Genomic DNA, 24,375 nt, shown 5'->3' with positions numbered 1-24,375 from the left:
TGTCACTCTGCTTATCAATCACACTGTAAGCACATTTAAGACAAGGGGCAAATGACCCACTTGGCTCAGTAAAACCACTCTGCTGGCATTCATTTACACAATACAAATCTAGATAAGATGTTGACCATAAACAGAACTTTTTATCACAGATCTCCTCTTGCTTTTTTAAAGCATGCAATATTATGAAAGTCAATGGGGTCCAATGTTGTTTTGGACATTTAAAACGTTTCTTCTTTTGTGTTCCACAGAGGAAAAAAAAGTCATACAGGGTTGGAATGACATGAGGGTAAGTAAAAATATTTCTATCCCTTTTTAAGATTATTATGCACAGTGGAGGTTGATAAGGTTTAGGGGTTTCTACTATTTGATTCATTTTGGTTAAAGCTTTCAGTGTAAATCTAGGTCAGTTGTCACGACCTTTAATTCTGCTTTTAAACAAATTCACGCTCTCAAGTCATTTTTAGCCGTGCCAGATATCAAGTGATTATGAAACTAGGCTCCTGGGACTGGAGCTGAAACACGTAAACCCCTTTGCTTGAGGTTGGTCGGCAGCTACTGTATGTTTGTATGAGACAGAGGGTGCAGAGAGAGAGAAAAACGATAGGGGAGGGGTAGAAGAGTGTGTGTGTGTGTGTGTGAGAGAGAGAGAGAGAGAGGGTGTGGGGAGAGAGAAAGGCTGCAAGAATGAAGGCTGTGAGGCGAATGACGCACGATTATCTCCCCCCTGCCCGCTGATTGGCTGCGCGGGCCGCCCGTCAGAGAGCCCAGGTTTAGGGATGTGCGTTCAGAGCAGATTATGAAGCAGACCTCATCTCTGGCAGTCTCGTCAGATTGTCTCAATGGCTAAACACAAGCTTTTCCTGTTTTTTTCCCTGTTACTGTGTGTGTTTATCTCTCTGTCTTTGCCCTTCGATCAAGTGCCTGCGATCCTGGACAGGAGGTAAGAGCTGCGCTTTCAGCTCTAGCGTGGGGAGGGGGAATGGGGCAGTGATGCTGTGCAGCTGATGCACTGTCTTAGTCTTTTACAGTGGGCAAGAGACACCAAGAAAATGCGCTTTATTAGGAAAATGCTGAAAGAGCATTCAAGGAACTCATAAATTAATTTGACGTACGTGGGCTCTAGATTCAGAGTGTGTTGTGGTTTTGCTGCAGTTTTTCTTCTCTGTAAGTACAAGACATTCAAACATGGCTATGACAATGGGACAGCAGGCAGACCCTATCCAGTGTCTGTAGGAGTCAGTTTACAGATGCTACTCCAAGAAACAGAAGAAAGAAGTGATGGCTCTGGCTATATTGAGCATCTTTAAATATACTCAGTCAGTTTATTGTTCACTTTTACAGTCGCTGAATTCCTTTACTCAGATCAAAGCTGGAATAGCATAAATATGTTATTTTAGATACATTTATTTATTTTTATTCATTTATTAATTTACAACTGATTGACTCTTCTGATATTACTGTATATGAGAGTGGGCAAAAAAATAATACTAGTTATGAATAATCTATTGCTCGCCACACAGGATAGTTAGTTTAAATTTAAATTTAAATGAAATTACCAAAAAAAAAGTTATTAAGTTAAACATCAGCAAACTTTGGTTGGATGATGCCTGATTTGTCACATGATATATTTTGTTTTTTATGTGTTTTTTTTATGAGTATTGTAATTGTTTGAAATGAATAAGATCCAAGTTGAGGTTTTTGTCATTTTTAATTTGATCAAAGAGCCAAAATTACGTTTAAATTAGTGGTTATTCTTTTGTGTTTATCTGATCTGTTACCTCCTAGAATTATTGATGCCTTTATATGTGAATATTATGAATAATATATGTGAATATTTTATATGATAGAGATCGAGATGTCTTCCTTTAGTTCTGTAAACTGCAACTTTGGTAAACAACCTACCAACTTGCCCATCCCTCCCTAGATAGAATCTAAAGCTTAGGATTTATAGGGATAAGAGCAGCATTGCAGGCTGTTGAAACATTGGGGATCTTGTTAGTCCAGAAATGTGTCTTAGGAGTAAAAAGTGTTGAGTGGTTTACAACCCTCCTCAAGTTTCTCAGGGTCACTGCAGACCAAAACAGACAGTCAAGAATGGCAGCAAGTAGAATTAACCCAAAGGCTTTAATCTTATTACCATTTAACAGACAAATCTATTTTAAAGCATTGTTGTGTTTGTAGAGTACTGTGCTAATCTGTATGCTAAACCTATAATATGTATGCAAAAGATGATATTGAGCTCTGACAGAGCCAGTGAGGTGAAGACATAGTGTGAGTGCTGCTTTTCATTACATAAATGCTCAATTCAGCACTTAGGCTACTGTGTCCAGCCATAACCAATGACAGCAGCGCAGTCCTCAGCTGCTGACCTCGGTAAACTGGCATTAGAACAAAGGCGAGAGTCACTCCTCGTGCACACACACTCCTCAGCAGGGCTCGGAAGACCATATTTGCTGTGCTTACATTGTTTTATTTTTTAGCAGAACTACCTGGAAAGAAGAAAAAAAAAAACCCCGTACAAATGTAGTTCTAGAGCTCATTTTTATGTCATTTCTGTGCTTATGTACATTGTTTTGGTTTTTATTTTTTAGCAGAAACACCCGGAAAGAAGAAAAATTGTACAAATGAGCTCTTCATATGTCATTTTTTCAGTTTTTGCACCTGAATTTGAGATGTATTATCACCATGATTGGATTATAGGGGTTTTATGAGTCAATATGTCACATCTCTGTTGATTCAATGCTCATATCACGCTTAGGAACTGAATGAACTTAAATGCTCCATGCAGTAATCTGTTTATTTTCCCCACAAGTCTGATGTTTTGCTGTATTCTTTAATCTCTTACATGATCACAAAGCTCTAAGCGCTAAATTCCAGTGTAGTAGAGGTGGGTGGGGTGGGCCCGGTGTAGTACATAAGAGATGGACCTAAAGGGAGTGAACCAGGGTCATCTGATGCGCTCGTTCACAATCACACACCCTACTGACTTTGCTGCAGGTGAACAGGCCTTAATCTAGGCCCAGCTCTGGACATCAACACATTGACATAGCAGGAAACCTTCTCCCAAATAGGGCAGCAGATTCTTAATAAGGCTTTAGGAGATCGTCCGCCAAGCTCATTATCTCTGCGATTAGACGTATAAACGGTTCATCTTAGGATAATCTAGCAAGTTCCAGCGCGAGGGACGAGGTGGCACAAGATGTGCGTATGTACACGCAAGGTGCCATTAAGTAATTTTCAGCTCCCACTTTGTTGATGGACTTGAGGTGCTAAGCACATGAGAATCATGACATTCAACTAAATGTCTTGTCTTCTCCTGAGACACTAATCTGGACTGAAGATGTCAGACTTGTGGTCATGCATCACTGGTGCATCAAGCTGAGTGGATCTATGGGAAATCTGTCTTAGACGTTGATAAGTAGGCCACAGCCTGACACAAAGAGATCAACCCCCTTTTTTGTTTTGCTTTGTTTTTCCATCACAGCTCGGAGGTCCCACCATATCAAGCTGTGAGAATTAGAACAGGTCAGTATCGATTACTTGAATGGCAGTTATGCTTTTTGGGCATGCTTGCATTATTTGTGTAACTTTCTGCATTCAGCTTTGTTTAAATATAGTAATCCCAATTTCTGCTGAGTGTGATTTTTTTGTCATTTTTGTTAACTTTGTGCATAACGGTGTAACGTCAAACTTGTGTTTATCTAATTATTTACATTGCGTTACTGAGCACTGTGTAAGCTGCCAGGTCGAATGAAACAGTTTTATGCTACATTTTAATAAACAAGAAGTTAATATTGCATAATTTACAAGTTAACTATTTTTGCTCCACTTACAAAAATACTTCCAAATGAAGCCACAGCAGTTATGTCTCCGAATAACTTACAGCAGTCGACTTTCATTCCTGAATCAATGTTTTGAACAAAACGGTTGAGTGAACAATTCAATGACTTACTCACAAAAACCATTAATGAAGGAAAGCGTTTTTGAGCAAATCAGTTGCCTGAAAATGGCTCAATTAATCACTTATATCACCACCCACTGGTGTAATGATTTAACCTGTAGAAAGTGTCACTGAAAAATCCCCACTGCCAATCAAATTCAGGAACTGGAACTAACTGTTGTATAATGACAGTTTAAGCAGCTTTTATTTAAAAAGTTTATTAGAAGCTAATATAAATGGAATATTATTTCAGATTGAAATAAACAATATACGGTACTAGTGTGGTTCCATTGCATATTGTGTTGATTGTAACATTCTATAAGTTTTATCTCTAGACCTCTTTGTCGTCTTTTTGAATTTTACTTTCATACTGCAAAAATGAAAACTAGTTTTCTTGCACATTCATTTTGTGTGCTTAAAAATATAGTGTTTCTCTGTGCTGAAAGAACTCACCATGCCATTTCCCCAATTGTCCTATTTCAACATTTTATGATGCAGATGGAGAACATGTTGAGAGTCCAAGTGCCTCACACGAGGAGAGTTATTCGCCTGCAGCTGAAAATCCACTCAGAAGAATACTGCAGGTATTGCATTTTCCGTGATAGTCAATGTGACCTTGGCTTCCATAAGCAACATCTCTGCCTTAATTCACCCAGCATCCTACAAGACCAATAACAGTGACGGATTTAGAACTAACATATTATGAGGGGGGAAAAAGCATTTGTGGGCCAGGAAATATCTGTCACATCTGTTATCTTAAGCCTGAGTGTTTCCTAAGAAAACATTTGAGATCAGAGAAGCCCATCAATAATGCACATGTTCCATACATCATCACTCAGTTTGTCTTGTTGTCATTTTCAAACAGCCTTACGGGTGGCATCTGCATGCCCAGCCCAGAACCAAACGGAAGTTGCTTCAGTCTACCAGCTCGGGACCTTACTCCCCACTGACTGTAGCTTACAATGGCAAGATCTGCATCCTCTTCAAAGCTAAAAGACTGGCTATTCGATACAGGAACAACACTTTCCTGGACCTCACAGAGAGGGTGTTTGGACCCAATGCACAAGTAGACACCAAAGGCTCTCTTTGTACAAAGGAGAAGGCCACGTAAGTATTCCTGAAAACTCTTCCTGCCATAGATTCAGTAGCATTTAGTGGATTTTGTACTATATTTAATGGCCCTAAAATGTATTATTTATCTAACAAAACATGTAACAAAATATCAAACCAAGTGGCATTTATTTAAAAGAACGATAAACAATAGCTATATTGTTCAAAATTTTAAAAGTATTTCAGCACTTTGGACTGAGGGGAACTGACTTCATCCACTAAATTCATGTTTGTAGGTGCCATTTGGTTACTGGATATTTTAATATTTTATTTTTCACATTCAGACATTTTATGTGGGGCTCTGGGGCCCCTAAATATATACTGTTGAAAATTTGGAGTCAGTAAGATTTTTTTTTTTTTTTTTTAAATCTTTGCGTGTTGGTCAAAAATTACCGTTTTTTTTTTTTTTTTATTTCAACGAAATTAATGTACTATATTTTAGTTGTATAATGTTTTTTTTATTTAATATTTTGTATTTTTAGGCTGTTTTATGGTACTAAATTATATTTGCACTGTAGTTATAATCCATTTGTTCACTTTTTGAGCATGGACCTAAAAATGAAATTTTCAACTTAAACTCATAAATTTTGAATGCTTTAGAGCACTTAAGAGACTTAATTTTCAATGAAGTGAAAATTTAAAAAAGAAGTTACAGAATTTTACATTTATTGTTATGAAAAATTAACAAAAATACTATTTCATTTTTATATGAAATATATATTTTCAAAAACACATTTTACTCTAAAACTGCAAGAAAATCAAAGCCATAAATGTAAGCAAGTTGTGTTCCAAATTTGTGCTTGATATCTCAAAAAAAAAATTGTTTTGTTTTGTTTGGCTACACTACCAAATGTTTTCACTAGATGAAATTAGTCTCCCATTCATTTCCAATGAGGCCATTTTTGACCGTGAGGAGCACAAGTGTGACTTTTTTTTTTCCAGGACGATTTAACCTTTTCGAATCATGTCCATGATTTTCTTCTTTTTTTTTTCCCACATAGCAAGTGCTAAAACCTTTACCAAGTTTCGTACCATTCCGATGAAGTAAAAAAAATTCTAAAGACCGAAGAGCACCAGAGGGTTAAAAGAAATTAATAGTTTTCAGCATGCATTAACTTGATCAAAAGTGACAGTAAAAATATTTATAATGTTACAAAAATGTCAAATACATGCTATTCTTTTAAACTCACTAATTATCAAAGAATCCAGAGAAAATGTATCACAGTTCCCACAAAAATATTAAACAGTACTGTATATATAATCTGATGACAATTTTGTATTTTTTTAGGCTATCTTTGCATTTGGGCGATGTGGAAGACATCAGAGGACTTGTCATCAGGTAAACACTCTTTTTCTACACTCATCTTGACGTATCCATCAGAAGCTAGCGCAAAACATCACGAACTGATAATTACATTGAGTTGTTAATTACTTCCTCTTGTCTGTTTTCTGAAGGCTTCAGATGTCCAACACATTCTACGAATCAGTAAGCCAGAACTGGTTCACTCTGGACAGTGTTCACATCCACTACAACTGGACTCACGAGGCCACGTTCAATGCCACGGAGGTCTATGCCCCCGCCACCTATTCTTACCACTGCCAGCATGTCAGCAGCTTACAGAAATATGACACCCTACTGGTGCCCAGCTCCCACACTGACAGCTCGGCAAACTGGCACATCACTTTCACAGATTTTCAGGTAGCTGCCATGAAATGTGCTGGGGTGTTTTCAAAAGTTTACTGAAATTTTGTATTTCTGAAAGTCTATGTGGTTTTAGCTGACATACTATATTTGAAAATGATTAAGTTTATTTATAGAAAATGCTCAACAAAAAAGTTCTTTATTGGCATCAATGTATGGTTCTGGGAAGAACCTTTAACATCCATGGAACCTTTCCATTCCACAAAAGGTTCTTTGTAGCGGAAAAAGGTTGTTTAGATTTTAAAAATGTTCTTCACACTAAGAAAAAATGGTTCTTTTAAGAACTGTTCACTGAAAGGTTCTTATGGGGAACCAAAAATGATTCATATATGGAATCACTGAGAAAACCCCATTTTGGATCCTTTATTTTAAAGAGTGCATAAGGGGCTATTCACATAGCATTTTTTGTCAAATTAAAAACAACAAAGTGCTGAAAAAACAGCGAGATGTTACAAAATTCAAAGTTGTCCATTTATTGTAAGACGATAAACATAAAACGTAACAAAAATACACAGCATATTAACTTTATTTAAAAATAAATTTATATTTTGTATTTCTAAAGACATTTCTCTGTTTTATACATCAGTAAACAGAGCAAGGTCTAGTTCATGTTTAGGTTCCCAATAAAATTTAAAGTGTTATTTAGCACATTCTCAGACAGAAAACATTTGTTTTATACCTTTTTTCAGATCCAGGCCTTTAATGTCCAGTCCAACAAGTTTGCTTCAGCAAGTGACTGTGCAACTTTCTTCACTCCAGCCATCTTGATGGGCCTGATCACCTCTTTGATTCTACTACTGGTGTTGGCTTACGCCCTGCACATGGTCGTCCACCTCAAGCACATTGATCGTTACGAAGAGCACAAGACCACCGTCTACTTCCCCCGCACCCCCGAGGCCGAGCTCCCAGACAAGAACAGCGTGTGAGGAGCGACGGCGGTGCTGTAAAACCAGCAAAAGACCAGCGTGAAAAGGATTGCTAGTTCTGATTCTGGATGGCTGCGTTGTCCTCTTGGTCTTCCTCCTGCCTGGCACTAATTCCTCCCCTTATCACTGTCTTAACCTTACTTCTTACAACCAGAGGATGAGATTACCTGATGCATCAGGTGTTAAAACCCAGGCTGGAGCCAAAACCTGGACATCTCACGGCTTTCCAGCACCAGCACTGGGAAGCCTATGAAACGAGGACAAAAAAAAAAAAAAAAAAAAGTGAGATTGCCTTTTAATAGATCACCATTCTGGTGGACTTTTCAAAGCACTTCACTGACTGGATACAAGTTCAGTGGTTAGAAATATACTAATTGACAAGGCAGAGATGGCAGAAGAGAAAAGACTGTGAAACAGAAATGACTGTGGTTTGATATGGAAGTCGTCTTCTTTTTTTTTTTTTTCTTTTTTTTTAACAGTACTTCATAAATCACCATCTCATTCATCTGTAATGGAGTCCGCAGACTGATCTGCCAATTACAAGAACTGTTATATGACTGCCAAAGTGGTGCAAAATTGTTTGTCAACCTTGATGGGTAACTGACAGTAATAATGTGAATACGAAACATACAAAACAAACCATAAATGTACAGTGCTTAATACTATTTATGTATTCCAGGACTATACAATATAGATTCAGGAACTTCATAAATATACTCATTGGCTTTAAATGATCAGCTAGATATTCATATAGATCTAGATTCAACTGCTGTTTTAGTAATTAACAAACTTCCAGTATTAAGCACCTTCAAATCTATAAATATCAAGTGCGTAAAATGTATAGCAAGAAAAAGACCTTTTTTAAGCTTCGGAAACTGATGTATTGCACAGAACATTTTTATATGATCTCATAATTGCTAGATCTATATGCTGTCCCTTTTCAGGTGGAATATATTAGGACTAATAGACGAATTTAGCACCCCTTAAGAATTTATAGTACAGACAGTATAACTATAGTGAGGTAATGCTGAAAGAATGCTGTACAATTATTCATCTAAGTGTTTAATACCCTCAGTATCATAATCAGTATACCTCTATATCTACAATTATAACATCAGTAACTCATTATCACAATAACCTGCAGCATGACAATGACTAGAGATAAACCTCTACCATGGCACGTCTGATTCTGGAGGTAACAATGTGTTCATTTGAATGATGGTCATACACACTGAAGTGCACAAGAAGTTTTCTGAACATCAGTCAATTCAGTCTGAACAATAAACAGTGAACAGATCAAAATTCAAAGTGCGTCATACCTTTATATCTTACTAGTAGAAAAACGCATGCGTTTCTTGTGTTGTTCTCCATGTATGGTAAAGCAGTGGTCGTGGCTATGCAGACCGCTGCCCACCTCATGCTGACCGTCTGCTATGGCCCCGTATTTTTGCGGTGAAAAGGCAGCAACCCCCTCCTGTTCCATTTTTCCTGCCCTTTCTGCCATCTGCTTTCATCTCACACTTCTCAGCAGGAGCCTGCGGCGCTGCCTTCTTACCGGGACAGTTTACCTGTCGGCCTTCGAAACAAACTTTACTCACACATGCTCTACTTTCTGCGTCATCGACTCTCACAGCTCGAGTGTGTTTTCCTGCAGGGTCTAACAGCCTCACAGCTGGCATTAGTCTGGCTTTGTGCTGCATATACAAACAATATCATGTTGGTTTAGTCATGGCTGAGTGCTACTTACTAATTGTTATCTCCTTAATTATTTAATTTCTTTACACAGCGCTCTGGAATACTCGGTTCTGATTGGTCAATCCGTCGTCCATGGCAGCGCTGCAGTCCGCTCATCCGGGTAACTGAAACTGGCGCTACTTTCATGTTTCTTGTAGCGCTCTGCGGACTCGCGCTGTCTTGTTACATATAAACACAACTTGCAAAAGCATGGCCTCAGATGACTTCAGTAGCTTATTAATATTACTGTAATATTGTTGCAGTGTCCGTCTTGTTGCTAGGCCGATTATTTTGTATATTGATAGACTAATGGACTATTTTTTGTTAGCAGAAGTTTCAAGATAATAATAATTATAAAATAATTTCTGAAATTAATATTTCATGGCCATGTATTAATTTTTTTTTTTTTTTTTTTTTTTTTTTTTTGCAGTAGCTGTGCAGGATAATGTACAGTCTGCATTTTTGCAAAGAGTGTCCTTCCCTATAATTATAATAATTATATTTTAACATTATTTTAGATTTTTGAAGAGGTCTTATATGATCAAAAATAATAATACTGATCATAATAATTTAAAAGGCAGATATTTTGTTTTGTATGCTGTTGAAGACATATCATTGATTCAACGTACCATCTAGCATTAAATGTGACCCTGAAGCACAAAACCATTCTTAAGGGTGATTTTTATAAATTGAGATTTATACATCAACTGAAAGCTGAATAAATAAGTTTCCATTGATTTATGGTTTATTAGGATAGGACAATATTTGGCCAAGATACAACTATTTGAAAATCTGGAATCTGAGGGTGCAAAAAAAATCAGAATATTGAGAAAATCGCCTTTAAAGTTGTCCAGATGAAGTCCTTAGCAATGCATATCCACTCACATATTTACAGTAGAAAATGTAAAAAAAATAATATCTTCATGGAACATTATCTTTACTTAATATCCTAATAATTTTTGGCATAAAAGAAAAATCGATAATTTTGACCCATACAATGTATTGTTGGCTATTGCTACAAATATACCTGTGCAATTTATGACTGGTTTTGTGGTTACAAATGTTGTTTCAATGTTTTTTTTTCATAGTTGAAACAACAACTGACATAATTATTTCAACCACATTTCAATGTTGAAGGTCAGCCATGTGCTGAAAAAAAATAACATTTATATAAGTTATATATGACGTATTTAAGCTATAATAGTGAATATGAAAATATTAAGTGTAAGTATTAGAGAGGATAAAAGAAAAAGAAAGAGACAGAGAAATAGTCTTAATCTTCTTAATCTAGCCTACAAAACACTGAATTATTCAGGCACCCATGATCCAAATCTTGGACAAACACAGCTTCTTTTTGTTGTCATTAAAAGCTGTAGATCTTACATCGCAGAGATTTATGACCATGACTCATCCCTTTCAAGGATTCAAGGTTATAGTGATGGCACTGGACAAGGTGACTTTAATATTCTCCACTGGTGATTGTGTGTGTGTGTGATTTTTATTCTCAGTCTATCTTGTGCGGTCAAAACTTACATGGGCAAGAACTATGAATGAGACAGGTTTGCTCTGTCACCATGACAACAAAGGAAAGATCCATACAAACCCTTTCAGTCTTCCTCTGAGCATGGCAATCTCTCTTAATTCCACATCAGTAGCCTTGGTCACATTTAGAAAAAGTAGCCAGCACAAGTTAGCCTGATTGAGAAAACATAATTATTTCATAAAGATATTTAAAGAGATGGCACAGGAAATGCAATGCTTATGCCTAATATAACAGTATCTACTTACAGGATCTACATCTAATGTCCTGCTCAGATACATTATAAAACTGCATACATAACAAGGTTGCACAGATATTTTTATATAATAAGGTAAACAGCAATGTGTATGGTATTATATGTTCAAATATGTGAGACTTCCTTCCCATCTCTAAGTTTTAACACCACAGGCAATTTAAAACAACATAGGATGACACTTACCATGTTCAAGTGTTTCAGTGGCAGGCTATAGATATTGTTTATCACAGATTTTTTTTAATGGGAATTTAAAATTTGAGGATCCAGCATTCAAAATCAGCGATGTGATTACATCTGGACAAACAAATAAATGACCATAATCCATTACTAGCAAGAAATGCATGTATTTTTTACTGGTCAATGGTGCATTTTGCCTGTTTTCTATCGAATAGTGAACCTTCAAATGACAGTCAAAGTGATTGACATTTTAACATGCAACTAATAATATAATTGACTGAAATCACAGTGCTTTGGTTGGCACTGATACAAGCACGAATGACCACTATTGTTAACAGTTTTTACATAAGAGACGCCCTAACGAGTGAAACAATGGGCCTGAGTGTATTCTACCATGCAGCTGCAGCCTCTTTTTAGATGCCTCAGGACGCTTGTATGCCCATGTGAGCGAGACCTCCAGACCACCACCTGCGGGGGGAAGGCGTCACATGACGAGGCATACAAATAATTTCCATAAAGAAAACGACTCCTCAGAGTACAATATACATAAGCAGTACTCTTATAGCGTAAACAAATTCATCTCCACTCAACAGTTACTGCCTTGTTTTGCCAAGCGAACCCCCAGACACGATATTTGGATGCGTCGGTCTCCCCCGCCCTTCAGAATGGACTCGTCCAGTTCTCATCACCAGAGCGAATCGATAGTTAAAGAAGCCTGAATATTGCAGCTCTATTTCGGCACCGACAGAAGTGACATCACAAGTCTACAGGTAATAGCGTCTGTTTTTAGTCCTCAGACTTAAGTAAGGGTGATGAGTAGTTTTCCTAATTTATACAATGATGCTAAGCTGTATTATATAACTGGCATGACGTTATGCTTTGAGTGTAAGCAGTAATTTGACGTTTAAAACGGGAAAAGATTGAGACTTGTGTTTATTTCCTTACAGATCTATTGCCTTTTTGGAAATCTGTGATTATTGTAGTTTTCCGCCTTATTAACTAGCTGAGTCATAATTGGCATCACCTGGAAATTCATGTTAAAATTTCTTTACTATTCAACGAAATATCTAAACTTTGTTAATATTAATAAAGTTAATATTTTAAAGTGACATTAAAATAATTGCTCTCGTGCTTTGTCACAGTGGGGGAAACAATGGAGGAGCAGAATCTGAAAGATCCTATTAATAAAGTGTCTCTGATCAAAGGTAAAAACACTTTATTGCTCTTGAGTTTCTATAGTTATTTGCTGAAGTGTTCTGAACCAGAATATAGCGCTTTACTGTCTCTATATGCATTTAGAGGATATTAAACCTTGTTTTTTTTTATTATTATACTTGGAGTATGTCAAGGTACTGTGTCTAAAATAATGATTGTTTGACTATGTAAGGTATAAAGTTTACTGAGTTACTTGTGAGCTATTGGATTATTTAATTCTGATATATTTTGTAAAAAATGTTGCATTCATTAATTAAAAAAATAATAATGCATTTTTATTAAGTTTAACATGGAAAAGGAATGGTTCCTATTCAGTTAAGTGAAATTTCTGTAAAATATACATTTTATATGTCTGTAACTAAATACCTCAGTGCTCATCGACAGTTCAAGTGCAATGAATAAAACCTTTTCTTCCGAAAAGAAATAATTTTATTATGACCAAATGTAATCATGCATGGCAGTTTTGTCGTCATTAGTTGTGATGGGACAGTTTTCCAGCCTCTGCTAATACTTTTGTCAGCTCTAGTCCTTTCAGAAGATATTTTGTCCATCTGACGGTGTCTTCCTGTCTGTCTGTCTTCCTCTTCCACACACTCAAAAATAAATTAGGCCAAAGCATTCCTATGTGCCCTGGTACTCTGCTGAGAGATTGAGTTCTTGATGCAGAATGGCATCAATAAACATTACCCACCGCAAAACCTCATGAAACGTTAATGCCTTGGCCTGCACAGGATTTCAGTATTTTAGCTTAGTCATCGAAGCAAGGCATGTGAAGTTCAATTTTCTGGAATTACGTGTCTCTGATCGCAATGATATGTCCTTGATATGCCCATTTATGGTATACACCCTTGAGTTTGTAAGATGAGGTCATATCTTTCTGGAGCATTTGATAAAATGGCCTGGTTTTCAGCAAGAGGAGCAGGTTTGTTTCTAAGTTTAGGCAAACTAAATTGCAGCCAGTAAACGCAACGGATCTTTCATAAATAATTAAAAATCTGTATGAATGTTTTCTCATAGAAGTTTAAAAACTTTTCTGATTCATTATGAAATGGCATTGTGTAACATTAGAACGTTTAAAACTTTTATTCAAATGGCAGCTTTATTGAAACCCTGGCCATCCTTTTCGCAGATCCCAGTTCAAACCGTACTGATGACATTATGTTTTAAGGATGGATCTATTCTGAGTCAAGTTATTAATTCATGGAATAGGCCCATTTTCTGACCTCCAGGGAAATTACCATGCGATTCATTCTGATTTAATTAACCTTTGAGGACAGGGTTTGCACTTCGTCAGAGGGCAGAACAATCCGGCAAAGTTGAAATGCAACTCATTGATGCTGATAAAGACACAGATCACCCATTAACAGCTGATGAAAGAGTGATTATCTGACAGCAGAGCACCATAATAGTGTCTAATTATGCATGTAATAGTTCCCATTAGATAATGTAATCATTTCTCCAGATGAGCTGAGCAGGAGCACTGTGGAGGCCAGTGAGTCTGAGAAGGTCATCCAGCGACTGAACCAGGAACTGCAGGAGGCCAATGAACAGGCCAACTCGGGCAAACACAAATGTGTCGAACTCCAAGGTAAAGAGGGGACTTTGTATTTGTATTTGTTCATTGTGTGTAGGTCTTATACATACAAAACTGATCCTAGATCAACACTCAACTTTGCCTCACTACATGTGTTTTTATTTATGTAAAATGCATGATTATTAAATTACATTGCAAATTAAATAATACATTAATATTATTATATGGATATTTGAGTAAGCCTGTGAACATTTAAAATGATTTGTAATGGCAGTCATGCTCATTGGGTCCCCCTGATGGCTTGTGCTGTGTATTACAGGTCTATTGGAGGAGGAGAAAAGAGCCAATAAGCAGCAGGCAGAGGAGTCAGCAAAACAGATAAAGGTCTTGCAGAGTAAGAGAAGGAGGGTGTGTATGTCTTAAGTAATTACTTAACAATGTATTATACCAAACGGTCTTTATTTGTGTCTACATGTGCATTCAGCTCAGCTCCAGAAGCTGCAGGATGACATGGAGAATCTCAGGGATCAGAAGGACAGCGCGGTCTTCAGCATGCGACAGGAAGCGCACGCGGCTCAGGAGGAAGTGCAGGTGTTGCGCCGCACTATGGAGAAAACGGCAGCCGAGCGAGAGCATGAGGTCAGCGCGCTGAAAGGGAACCTAGCAACGTTAACTTCTGAGCTGGAGAAATGGCAGTTGGCTGCAAACAAATACGAGCGTGAGCTTGACAGTGTGCAGGCCAGTCACCAACAGCAGAACCAGCAGAGAGACAGAGCTGCCAAACAGCAAGGTACTTACAACTCCACAGACCTCACAGACCTCACAATGGACTGGCCTACAGAATTTTAATCCTACATTTTAAAATGGGTTTCTTTAATTGGTAAAAATCATGCAATCTTGTGAGAATGTCAACATTTCTCATCCATGTATTTTTCTAAACCAAAATGCAAATGCATTAATATTTAAACTTCCATTTATACTACCACATTAATGTGAATATTGGGTTATTTTATTTTAATTATTATTTAATTTGGTTGTTGTTGATGATGATAATAATAATAATAATAATAATAATAATAATAATAATAATAAATAACAGTCCATTAAAAACAAATAATCCATACCTCTTAAAAATAGTAAATATGACTTATCAAATTAGCATTAACAAATTAATTTTCTGAGATTTTTATAATAATAATAATAATAATAATAATAATAATAAAAAATAATGATAATGCAAACATTATTGTACATTGTTTAAAGTGTTCATTTTAAAATGTTAAAAATGGGTTTCTTTAATTGGTAAAAATCATGAAATCATGTGAGAACGTCAACATCAACAAATGCAAATTCATTATTTAAACTTATATTTATACTGCCACATTAATGTGAATATTGGATTTAATTTTTATTGTTGTTGTTGAAAATAATAATACATAAATAATATTTAATAATATAATAAATAAATAACTGTGTTAAAAACAAAAAACATTCCTCTTCAAAAATTAAAAAAAAGTAAAAATTAGCATTAACAAATATGTATTTTCTGAGATTTGTATAATAGTAATGATGATAATGCAGAAATTATTGTACATTGTTGAAGGTGTTCATTTTAAAAATTAATCAAACTCATATTTCCTATAAAAAATTAATTCAAATTAATTTCATATTAAAAATTAATTCAACATTTCAGTGTAAAAAAAAAAAAAAAATGAAATGAAATAAAAAATCACATAACTTTAGCATCACCAGGCTAAATTCCTGTTTTTTTCCCCCAATTAAATTAAGGCTTTTTTTTATGTCTTTTGCACATTCATTATCTATTAGAAAATGGTTCTCCTTTCTTAGAAACCTGATGAATGAGGAACATAATGTGTTTGTGGAGGTTACAAATCAAGCCCTAGGTTCATCAAACAACAGTCACGCCAGTGTTTGCAGTAATCCGACAGATATTCAGAAGATGACTCACATTTCTCACATCACTTCCATCATTATGTAACAGAGTAGCGTCGTGAGTCAGTTTGTGTGTGTGTTCACGCACATGTGCTATATCTGTGAGTTTGTTTGCATGTCTTTGGGTATTTTTTTTAAGTGTGTGTGTGTGTGTGTGTGTGTGATGCAGCGAGCGAGCTGGAGCGGCTGCAGAAGGACTGTGAGAGCCTGAGGAGGGAGTGTGCGTCTCTGAGGTCAGAGAGAGAGCAGCTGGCTGATAAACAGCAGAAAGAGAAGATCAGCCTGCAGAGTGAGAGCAGCACCCTGCGCTCAGAGAAAGAACAGCTACTGAAGAAACAACAGCAGCTGGAGAAAGAGCTGGACAGGTCTGTCCTAACGGTATCAGCTACAGCTAATTTAAAGGTGAAGTGTGTCATTTCCGTGCCACTAGAAGCACCAAATGTAATTGCAAATTGTTTTCAAACAAATTCCCACCCTAAACTCGCACTATTGGCTGAGTCAGTGTTGCTGTGTCATGATGCTGAAAGAGACCATTTTTACAATGTTTATACATCTCAGGGAACTTAAAGGTATACATAGTTCACCCAAAAATGTAATTTGTTATAATTTAGTCATGTCGTTGTGTGTGTGTGTGTGTGTGTGTGTGTGTGTGTGTGTGTGTGAGTAACAGACTAAAATTTACAGTATGTTGCAAGTGTAAATTCATTAAAGCTATGACTTTTATTATTATTTGATTATAATCTATAAAATTATAAATAAGGATATTTTTCTTACAAAAACGCATCGCTTCACTTCAGAAGGCCTTTATTATCCCCCTGGAGCTGTACGGATTACTTTTATGATGGATGGATGTGCTTTTTTGGGTTTCAAAATCTTGGTTACTATTCACTCCCATTATAAAGCTTAGAAGAGCAAGAATATTTTTTAATATAACTCCGATTGTGTAAGAAGATAGACATATACACCTGGGATGGTTTGAGGGTGAGTAAATTATGGAATAATTTTCATTTTTGGGTTAACTAACCCTTTAAGTTTTTTTTTTTTTTTTTTTTCCTTTAAGAAAAATGGACATACTCTACGTGATATACAGTCAAACCAAAATTTATTCAAACACCTTGAACATTTCATTCATTATTACAGTTTATTCACTATAGTTTACAAAAATGGTAATAAAATATGACAAGAACTCAAAGTTAAACTGTGTCAGAAAAAAATTAATCTTAATTATGTCAGATAACACTTAAGCAAAACATAGTCAGGTCAAAGTGTCTGAATAATTTTTGGTCCCACATTTTTATCATTTTTACTGGTAGTCCACTGTATGAAGGATTTTTGGGTATAATATGTCACAGTTTACTTTTTCCTATCCTCACTTACATAAATGAACTATAGTGTCCTGCACCCATTAGTAAAAATATATAAAAAAAATATCTAGTGTCTGAATAATTTTTGGTTTGACTGTATATCCAAATGAATCAATATTAAATTGAATCAAAAATCGGAATCAAGTGCTTCTTACTCAAAATTGAATCGAATCATGAAATCTGTGTTAATACCCAGCCTTACACTTCATCTTTAAATTGGAAAAAAGATCCTTTTGCAGACTTGTGATGTAATGACGTAATCTATCTGGAATCTGAACCTGCATTTTGCCTCAGCTCCAAGAAACAGACCACAAGTCTGAGCAACACAGTCAAGACCCTGGAGAAGACGCAGGTGGACCTGGAGAAACGGCTGAGCGTCCTGCAGGAGGAACACCAGAGAGACACTAGCCAGCTGGAGCAAAGCAATAGCAGGATCAAAGAACTGCAGAAAGAGGTTATTCCCACCATAGTTGAGAAAGAAAGTAGAACTGCCTGAGACTCATTAGCAGGCATGTCACAAAAGAGCTCTGCTCCTAAAAAAAGACATGGCCCCCGGATACACAGAGTGTGTGTGTGTGTGTGTGTGTGTGTGTGTTATTGACTAGGCTCATTGCTCCCTGTGAAAGGTTTCTACTCTCTTTCTCTTTTTTGCTCTCAGTATGAGGAGATCCAGGCAGAGCTGTCGGGCCTCAGGGAGAAGTATGAGAATGTAGAGGAGGAGAAAAGCTCCATCAGTCTGGAGCTGCAGCAGAGCCAAGAGCGCCTGAGGCTTCTGCAGGACAAAGACAACCATGTGAGTTTTCAATCCATGTAACGCTGATGTTCAACAACAGGGGCACTGACAATAGGGACAGTTCAAGAGGAAAGAGCGCATATTTTGTGGCGTTGTTTGCCCTTGAAATCTGAGATGAAAAACATAGCATTGTTTGTTTGACAATAAACTTCCACAGCTTGTTTAAAATTTTTGTATAGCCTAAAGATGAAGTGTGTAATTTCTGTGGCCAATAACAACACCAAATGCAGTTGCAGACTGTTTCCAGTAGAGCAGTGGAATTGAATCGTTTTTACGATGCATCACGATGCTGATGTGAACGATCCTGCATCTATGTATAAAAACAAATGAAACTATTTTTTTAAAAATGTAATTAAAAAGGCCTATCATAGATATTAATGTACTAAATACATAGGCTAAATAAAGTTAAATAAAGGTAAATAGGTAAAAAGGTAAATTTGCGTATGTCCAATGGAAGCAAAGCTTTTACGTCTGATGTTTTGGTTTTGTTTTTTTTTTTACGAAAAGAACATGCATGAATGAGAAAGTAAAGTGCAGGACGCGCTTGATGTTAAGAGTTATTAAACGCAATAAGCCATGAAAAAGATCTTACTCACGGTGAATGAAACACCCCAAGCGTGCACACAGAAAGACGCCACTCTCGCACATGTCACAATCCCGAATTCATTTCTCTTTTGCGGTGTATTGCACTTGGATGGTCAGATACACACAGAATTACAGTATTTTAAAATATGTCTTGGCGAGTATTCACAAACATAATCTGTTATGTCTTAAGTGAACATTTGGTTAACAGTTGGGGAAAACATCTGATGTGTAACATTATATTAGATCCATGCCTTAGGTCTTAAAGGGATAGTTTGCTCAAAAATAAAAATTCTGTCCTCATTTACTCACCCTAAATTTGTTCTAAACCTGTATGAGTTTCTTTCTTCTGTTGTACATAAAAGAAGATATCATGAAGAACATCGGTAACCAAACATTTTCTGGTCCCCTTTGACTTCCATAGTATTACTATGGAACTGTTTGGTTACCCACATTTTTCAGAATATCTTCTTTTGTTTTTAACAGAAGAAAAAACTAGAACAAATTTAGGGTGAGTAAATGAGAACAGAATTTTTATTTTTGGGTGAACTATCCCTTTTAATATAATAAACCTTCTGTCGTCTGTCTCATTAATGTTAATCAAACAATAAAAGAAAAGAGATAATCCCTCACTGTTCTTGACTGAACTACTTTTGTAGCTTTAATAATCAATTTATTTGTAATGAAAACCCTAAAGACTGCAGTGGTTATTTTTTACATTAGATTTTTTTTTTTTCTTACTTGAATGCTTCTGTTTAGATGTAAAATGAAAAAAAAGTAAAGCACGGTTAATTTAATTTGTTTCTTTCTTATTTGTTCTCCTTTTTGTGATTTGCATCTTTATTTTTAATAACAAAAATACCTATATTGTGATTATCATTAAAATAATTATTATTAATAAAAGAAGTGGAGGAAAAGATGCATCAAGAATCGTTTTATAATTGAATCGTAACCCTCAAATCGAATCGTGAGGCTAGTAAAGGTTCACAACTTTAGTTTCCAATAAGGTTTCTACCCAGGGTCCAAAATTGACACTCGCCATAATAAAGAGAGGAATTAAAATCAAGCGTGTGTTGTCATATGTAAATTTATGCAAAAAGTGCAAAGTATAATACAGAATACATAAGTTTTTTTTTACCCAGAATTCCATGTGACGACATAAAATACATGCGGAATATTTCCCGAACATGCCACCAAAACAAAAATGAGGAAGAATTAATATTCTTAATATTTTTGTGAGATTCATGCACGATTAATTTTTATTTTATCTTATTTATTTAATTTAATTTTATTTTATTTTATTTTTTTATATTTATTTTATCTTGAAAATAAATTATTTTAACAAAGCAAGTCATTTAAGAACAATTTTTTTTAATGTTTTCATTATTATTAAATCATTAATTTATTTATATAAAATATTAAAAAAATATATATACTTTAAATAATTCTAAATTTCCAGGCTGATAAACCACTGAGAGATGGCAAAGGCTTGCTGCTTCACAGCATTAGTTAAAACAGAAGTTGGCATGTCACATTTGAACAAACATTGGCGTTATCTCTGCACCCTGAACTGGAAAAGGGGAAGTGTTTTAACAATGAAACAATTACACACTTCACCTTTTGATTTCCTTGTCTTGATGATAGTAAGATTCACCAGTCCAATAATAACACACATAAACACAAGCCACTCATTCAGTAATCACTCCCTTCCCTCCTTTAGCTGTCTTTATTGCAGCCCATCCTAGCCGTAGCCATCGGCCTTGTCCTGGCTTTGCTGTATTGGTGCTTGGGCCCATTGTGGTAGAAAGGTACACAGTGCTCCTGTCCCGTCTCATTCCTCTGCTTAAGCATTCATCATCCTCAGGGCTATGCATGACCACTAAATGATTCTCTGCTTAAGCTACCAAAAACTGTCCGGTCATTTGCAAAATGCTTCTGTTTCTCTACCACAGGTCCGCTTTGTATTATAAGACGCGCACTAACAGGTGTTTCTGACAAACTCCATTTTGTAGGTTGTAGTTTTCCAGCGTAGCTCTGAGGCATCCCGGCTCGCTCTGTCCTCCCGCGTATGTCTTCTGCTGTCCTTGTCTTGTGTGTTCTGACCTCTGTTTCTCCGCGTCCCATCCTTGTGGCTTTTGTGTCCCCGTCTCAGCTCATGTGCATCCCTGATTGTAAACATGTTCTGATTGTTGATGCGGTGCTCCAGATGACGTCATCTCTTGTCATGTTTGTTCTTGCAGGGAAAATGGATCAGGTGGATGCCCGTTGCTGCTGTTACCATTGCTGTGACGGGGTATTTGCTTTCAAAGACCTCAAAATGAACATCGTGATGAACCAGTAACAAGCACACACACCGTGACATGCTTACCTTGTCAATCTTTCTCAAATGTGTTGACATTTGTGTCCTTTTAGTCTGTGTGGTGTTAGTTTGAGTAAAAAGTGTTTAAATGCAACTTTCTACTCAAATATTGATGGCCTTAGAATAATAATATCACAGCATTCCCTCAGTTGCACCACCATATACATATATATTTTTAAATTTGACGTTCTGTATATGCATAGCATTTGAAGTACCTGGCTAATAACAGGTATTTTATTGAACACTGTTGCTTTGCCAAACGAACACTTAGTGAATTGCCTTATATAACGTAGCATCAGATAAACAAACATATACCATCCATGAGAATTAATTGAGAATTGCAAATCCCACTGCAATAACATATTCGAGACATGATGCATCCATTTAAGTTTTAACTTGTTCATGCATTCTGTGGCTTAAATGCCTAAATCTGCCATGTAATGTGTATGTGTCCTTGCACCTTATACAAAGCCATTAGTGATTAGTCTATGCACTGTACTTTATTGTGATAAGGATTTGACATATTAATAATAATGATGATGATGATGATGATGAAAATAATCACTGTTCACTTAGGACATTAGAGTGCTAATTTGTCCTAAAGTGACCTATAATAGAGTGTTTATGATTTATTATGTTTATTATTCCTTGTACAGAGATTTAAGGAAAAACTACCTGATCTAACAAACATGCTAATTGCAATAAATAAGCAAAAGTGAACTTCAGCCCTGTTTAATATGTGTAAATCCTTAATGCATATCGGATGGATTTCATTTCGATAACACTTTACAGTAGGGTCAATTTGTTAACATTAGTTAATGTATTAGGTACCATTAACTAGCAATAAAAATTTTTACAGCATATATAGTATTCATCTAGGTTAATGTAATATGTTTGTTCATAGTTTATTAACAACACAGAAAAAGAAATCATATTTTGTGAATGAGTTTGCAGCCTGTATTGAATGTAATGCAATAATAAGACCAATATTTGTTGCTTTTATTACATGGTACATGGTCTTTTTATAGCAAAAATTTTTTATTTAGTTGCAATAGTCTAATTCACAAACAAATGTCTCTTGTGCCAGTTCTTTTTAATAAATTAAAAACATACAGCACAACCAATTCTACATTCTAAAAAATGCTAGGTTAAAAACAACCCAAGTTGGGTTGAAAAAGGACAAACCCAGCGATTGGGTTGTTTTAACCCAGCGGTTGGGTTAAGTGTTTGCCCAACCTGCTGGGTAGTTTTATTTAACTGAACTAAAAATGACTGTATTACTTGCTTAAAATTAACTCCAAATATGTTGGAAATTAACATTTATTAATGTTTAATGAATAATAATTAAACAAACATTTATTAAATTGCTTATTAATAAATATTAACCTTTTGATTATTATTGTTCCCTCTAGTAATTATGTGTCTGATTTTTAATTTCCAACCTATTTTGGGTTAATTTTAAGCCAGCCATATAATAATTTTAAACAATAGTTGGGTTAAATAAAACTGCCCAGCACATTGGGCAAACATTTAACCCAACCGCTGGGTTTGTCCATTTTCAACCCAACTTTGGTTGTTTTTAACCCAGCATTTTCAGTGTAGTCTGATTCTTGAGACAAATGTCTCTTATGTGCCAGTTCTTTTTAGTGAATGAAAACACAAAGTACGACCAATGCTGGTCCAATTCTTGATACAAATGACTCTTATGAGTCGTGTTTTTTTTTTTTTTTTTAGTAAATCAAAAACATTCACCGCAACCAGTGTAGTCCGATTCCAGAAATAAATAACTCTCATGAGCTGCTACTTTTAATGAATCAGTGCCTTATATTACTTTCTATGTGTAAGAATATGTAAACAAAGTGGACATTTATAACCCAAATGAATCAAATTAAGAGCTTGTGAATCAAATTGTGAAATGGATACCAAGCACTAAAAACCTTGTTGTAAAGTGTTAAGATTTCCAGTATACACTAAAAAAAAAAAAAAAAAAAAAAATTCTGGGCACATAAGCACACTTCCACTAAATAATGGCCTCATAACCAAGATTGTCATAAACCTGCAGTCAAAGGCACACGCTTCCATGGTGTAATGCAGTCCGCCCCAATGAGTCATCCCTCCTTGGTACCGCATGGGGAAATATGAGGACGTGCCCCGATCAAAAGAGCTCTGGCAATAATACGCTCAGTTTATTCTGGAGTAAATGAAGTATAACGTCACCAGCGATAAGGTTATCAGCAACAGTGATGTCAGACGTTCATCTGGCTTCAGGTGGGAATTAGCTGAATTCCCCAGGCCTGAAGATCCTGTTTCTGACCTCTGTCTTCCGAGTAAATACATTCTTCAAGCACTGATGTAACTAAAATCTGTTTTTATTATTCCTTTGCACGATGTGGGGCTGCGGCATGATGACACGGTTAATGTCAGAGTAAAAACAGCTCTCAGAGGCGCTGTATAATCGTAATTATGGGCCAGAATGGGGAGTTGTAAGGCACTCCCACCACCAGCAAAGCTACATGAAAGCTTCGTGCTTCTTCTTAGTTTGGTATAAAAGGTTTCGGACTCCACACTGATCAGAGAGAGCGATGGGTGACTTTAAAGATAGTGTTACTGCAGCTGCAATCAACCTGGCAGATGATGCCCCATGGAAAAAGATACAGAAGAACACCTTCACACGCTGGTGCAATGAACACCTGAGGTCTGTGGAGCTGCAGATCAGCGATCTTAAGTTTGATCTGAGCGATGGCCTTGTCCTTATTTCACTGCTGGAGGTCCTGAGCCATAAGAGGATGTTTAGAAAGTACCACACGCGACCCACCTTCAGACAGCTCAAGCTAGACAATGTTTCGGTGGCTCTGGAGTTTTTGGATCATGAAAAGGTTAAGTTGGTGTCTATAGGTAAGTTACAACCTGCCTGAACTTTGAAAGAAGGTGTTTGCAAAGATCTACAGCATTAGTTTTCTTGAGATATTTTCAAGGCACTCGAACAACATTTTAAAGATCTTGTTTCTGAATATTGTTAAGATAAAGTTCATAATAAAGCAATCTGCTGATTTAATGTGAGATGTGAGATAAGTAGGACAATATGTACAGTACAAGACCAATTAAATAAGAATAAAGATGAGTTGGAGAGAATGAATGCTATGAAAGACTTATGATCAGGTATGTTTTCTATAAGCAGAAACACCATAGG

General features: G+C 36.1%; 3 protein-coding genes and 1 long non-coding RNA gene across 8 annotated transcripts in view; 3 read left to right on the top strand and 1 right to left on the bottom strand.

Moving 5' to 3' along the window:
• The first annotated feature begins 746 nt into the window (after nucleotides 1–746).
• On the top strand, nucleotides 747–8,986 carry atp6ap1lb (ATPase H+ transporting accessory protein 1 like b). The gene is made up of 7 exons (XM_051881071.1): nucleotides 747–940; nucleotides 3,485–3,525; nucleotides 4,439–4,524; nucleotides 4,806–5,047; nucleotides 6,339–6,389; nucleotides 6,506–6,749; nucleotides 7,442–8,986. Exons 1-7 carry the CDS (start codon nucleotides 840–842, stop codon nucleotides 7,676–7,678), a joined length of 1,002 nt encoding a protein of 333 aa, XP_051737031.1. The 5' UTR covers nucleotides 747–839; the 3' UTR covers nucleotides 7,679–8,986.
• Nucleotides 7,088–10,406, bottom strand: LOC127505485 (uncharacterized). Its single transcript, XR_007927711.1, has 3 exons — nucleotides 8,998–10,406; nucleotides 7,846–7,925; nucleotides 7,088–7,693 (listed from the first exon to the last, which is right to left on the bottom strand). It is a non-coding gene; the product is annotated as an uncharacterized LOC127505485 (long non-coding RNA).
• Nucleotides 10,407–12,051: 1,645 nt separating this feature from the next.
• slmapb (sarcolemma associated protein b) lies at nucleotides 12,052–21,910 on the top strand. 2 transcript variants are annotated; one of them, XM_051879779.1, is made up of 10 exons: nucleotides 12,052–12,155; nucleotides 12,528–12,590; nucleotides 14,063–14,188; nucleotides 14,454–14,528; nucleotides 14,619–14,924; nucleotides 16,257–16,452; nucleotides 17,746–17,905; nucleotides 18,110–18,244; nucleotides 20,547–20,634; nucleotides 21,067–21,215. In XM_051879779.1, the coding sequence occupies exons 2-9, from the start codon at nucleotides 12,539–12,541 to the stop codon at nucleotides 20,628–20,630; spliced, it is 1,134 nt and encodes a 377-aa protein (XP_051735739.1). In that variant the 5' UTR covers nucleotides 12,052–12,155; nucleotides 12,528–12,538; the 3' UTR covers nucleotides 20,631–20,634; nucleotides 21,067–21,215. The 2 variants fall into 2 exon arrangements, with proteins under 2 accessions (XP_051735739.1, XP_051735740.1); XM_051879780.1 differs by lacking the exon at nucleotides 20,547–20,634 and having other exon boundaries at nucleotides 21,067–21,910.
• An 860-nt stretch (nucleotides 21,911–22,770) lies between these two features.
• The window catches only part of flnb (filamin B, beta (actin binding protein 278)), a 23,486-nt gene continuing 21,881 nt past the window's right edge, over nucleotides 22,771–24,375 (top strand). For 2 of the 4 annotated variants that reach the window (XM_051879767.1, XM_051879768.1), the window contains exon 1: nucleotides 22,775–24,080. In XM_051879767.1, the coding sequence (XP_051735727.1) occupies nucleotides 23,768–24,080 (313 nt within the window). In that variant the 5' untranslated portion in view covers nucleotides 22,775–23,767. Of the gene's footprint in view, nucleotides 24,081–24,375 lie in introns of all 4 variants that reach the window. The other 2 variants (XM_051879769.1, XM_051879766.1) reach the window with 2 other exon arrangements.

Source organism: Ctenopharyngodon idella, chromosome 22 (genome assembly GCF_019924925.1).
Source record: "Ctenopharyngodon idella isolate HZGC_01 chromosome 22, HZGC01, whole genome shotgun sequence".
NCBI classification, from domain to species: domain Eukaryota; kingdom Metazoa; phylum Chordata; class Actinopteri; order Cypriniformes; family Xenocyprididae; genus Ctenopharyngodon; species Ctenopharyngodon idella.
The sequence above is the reverse complement of the archived record's forward strand: the minus strand, read 5'-3'. Positions and strand labels throughout refer to the sequence as shown.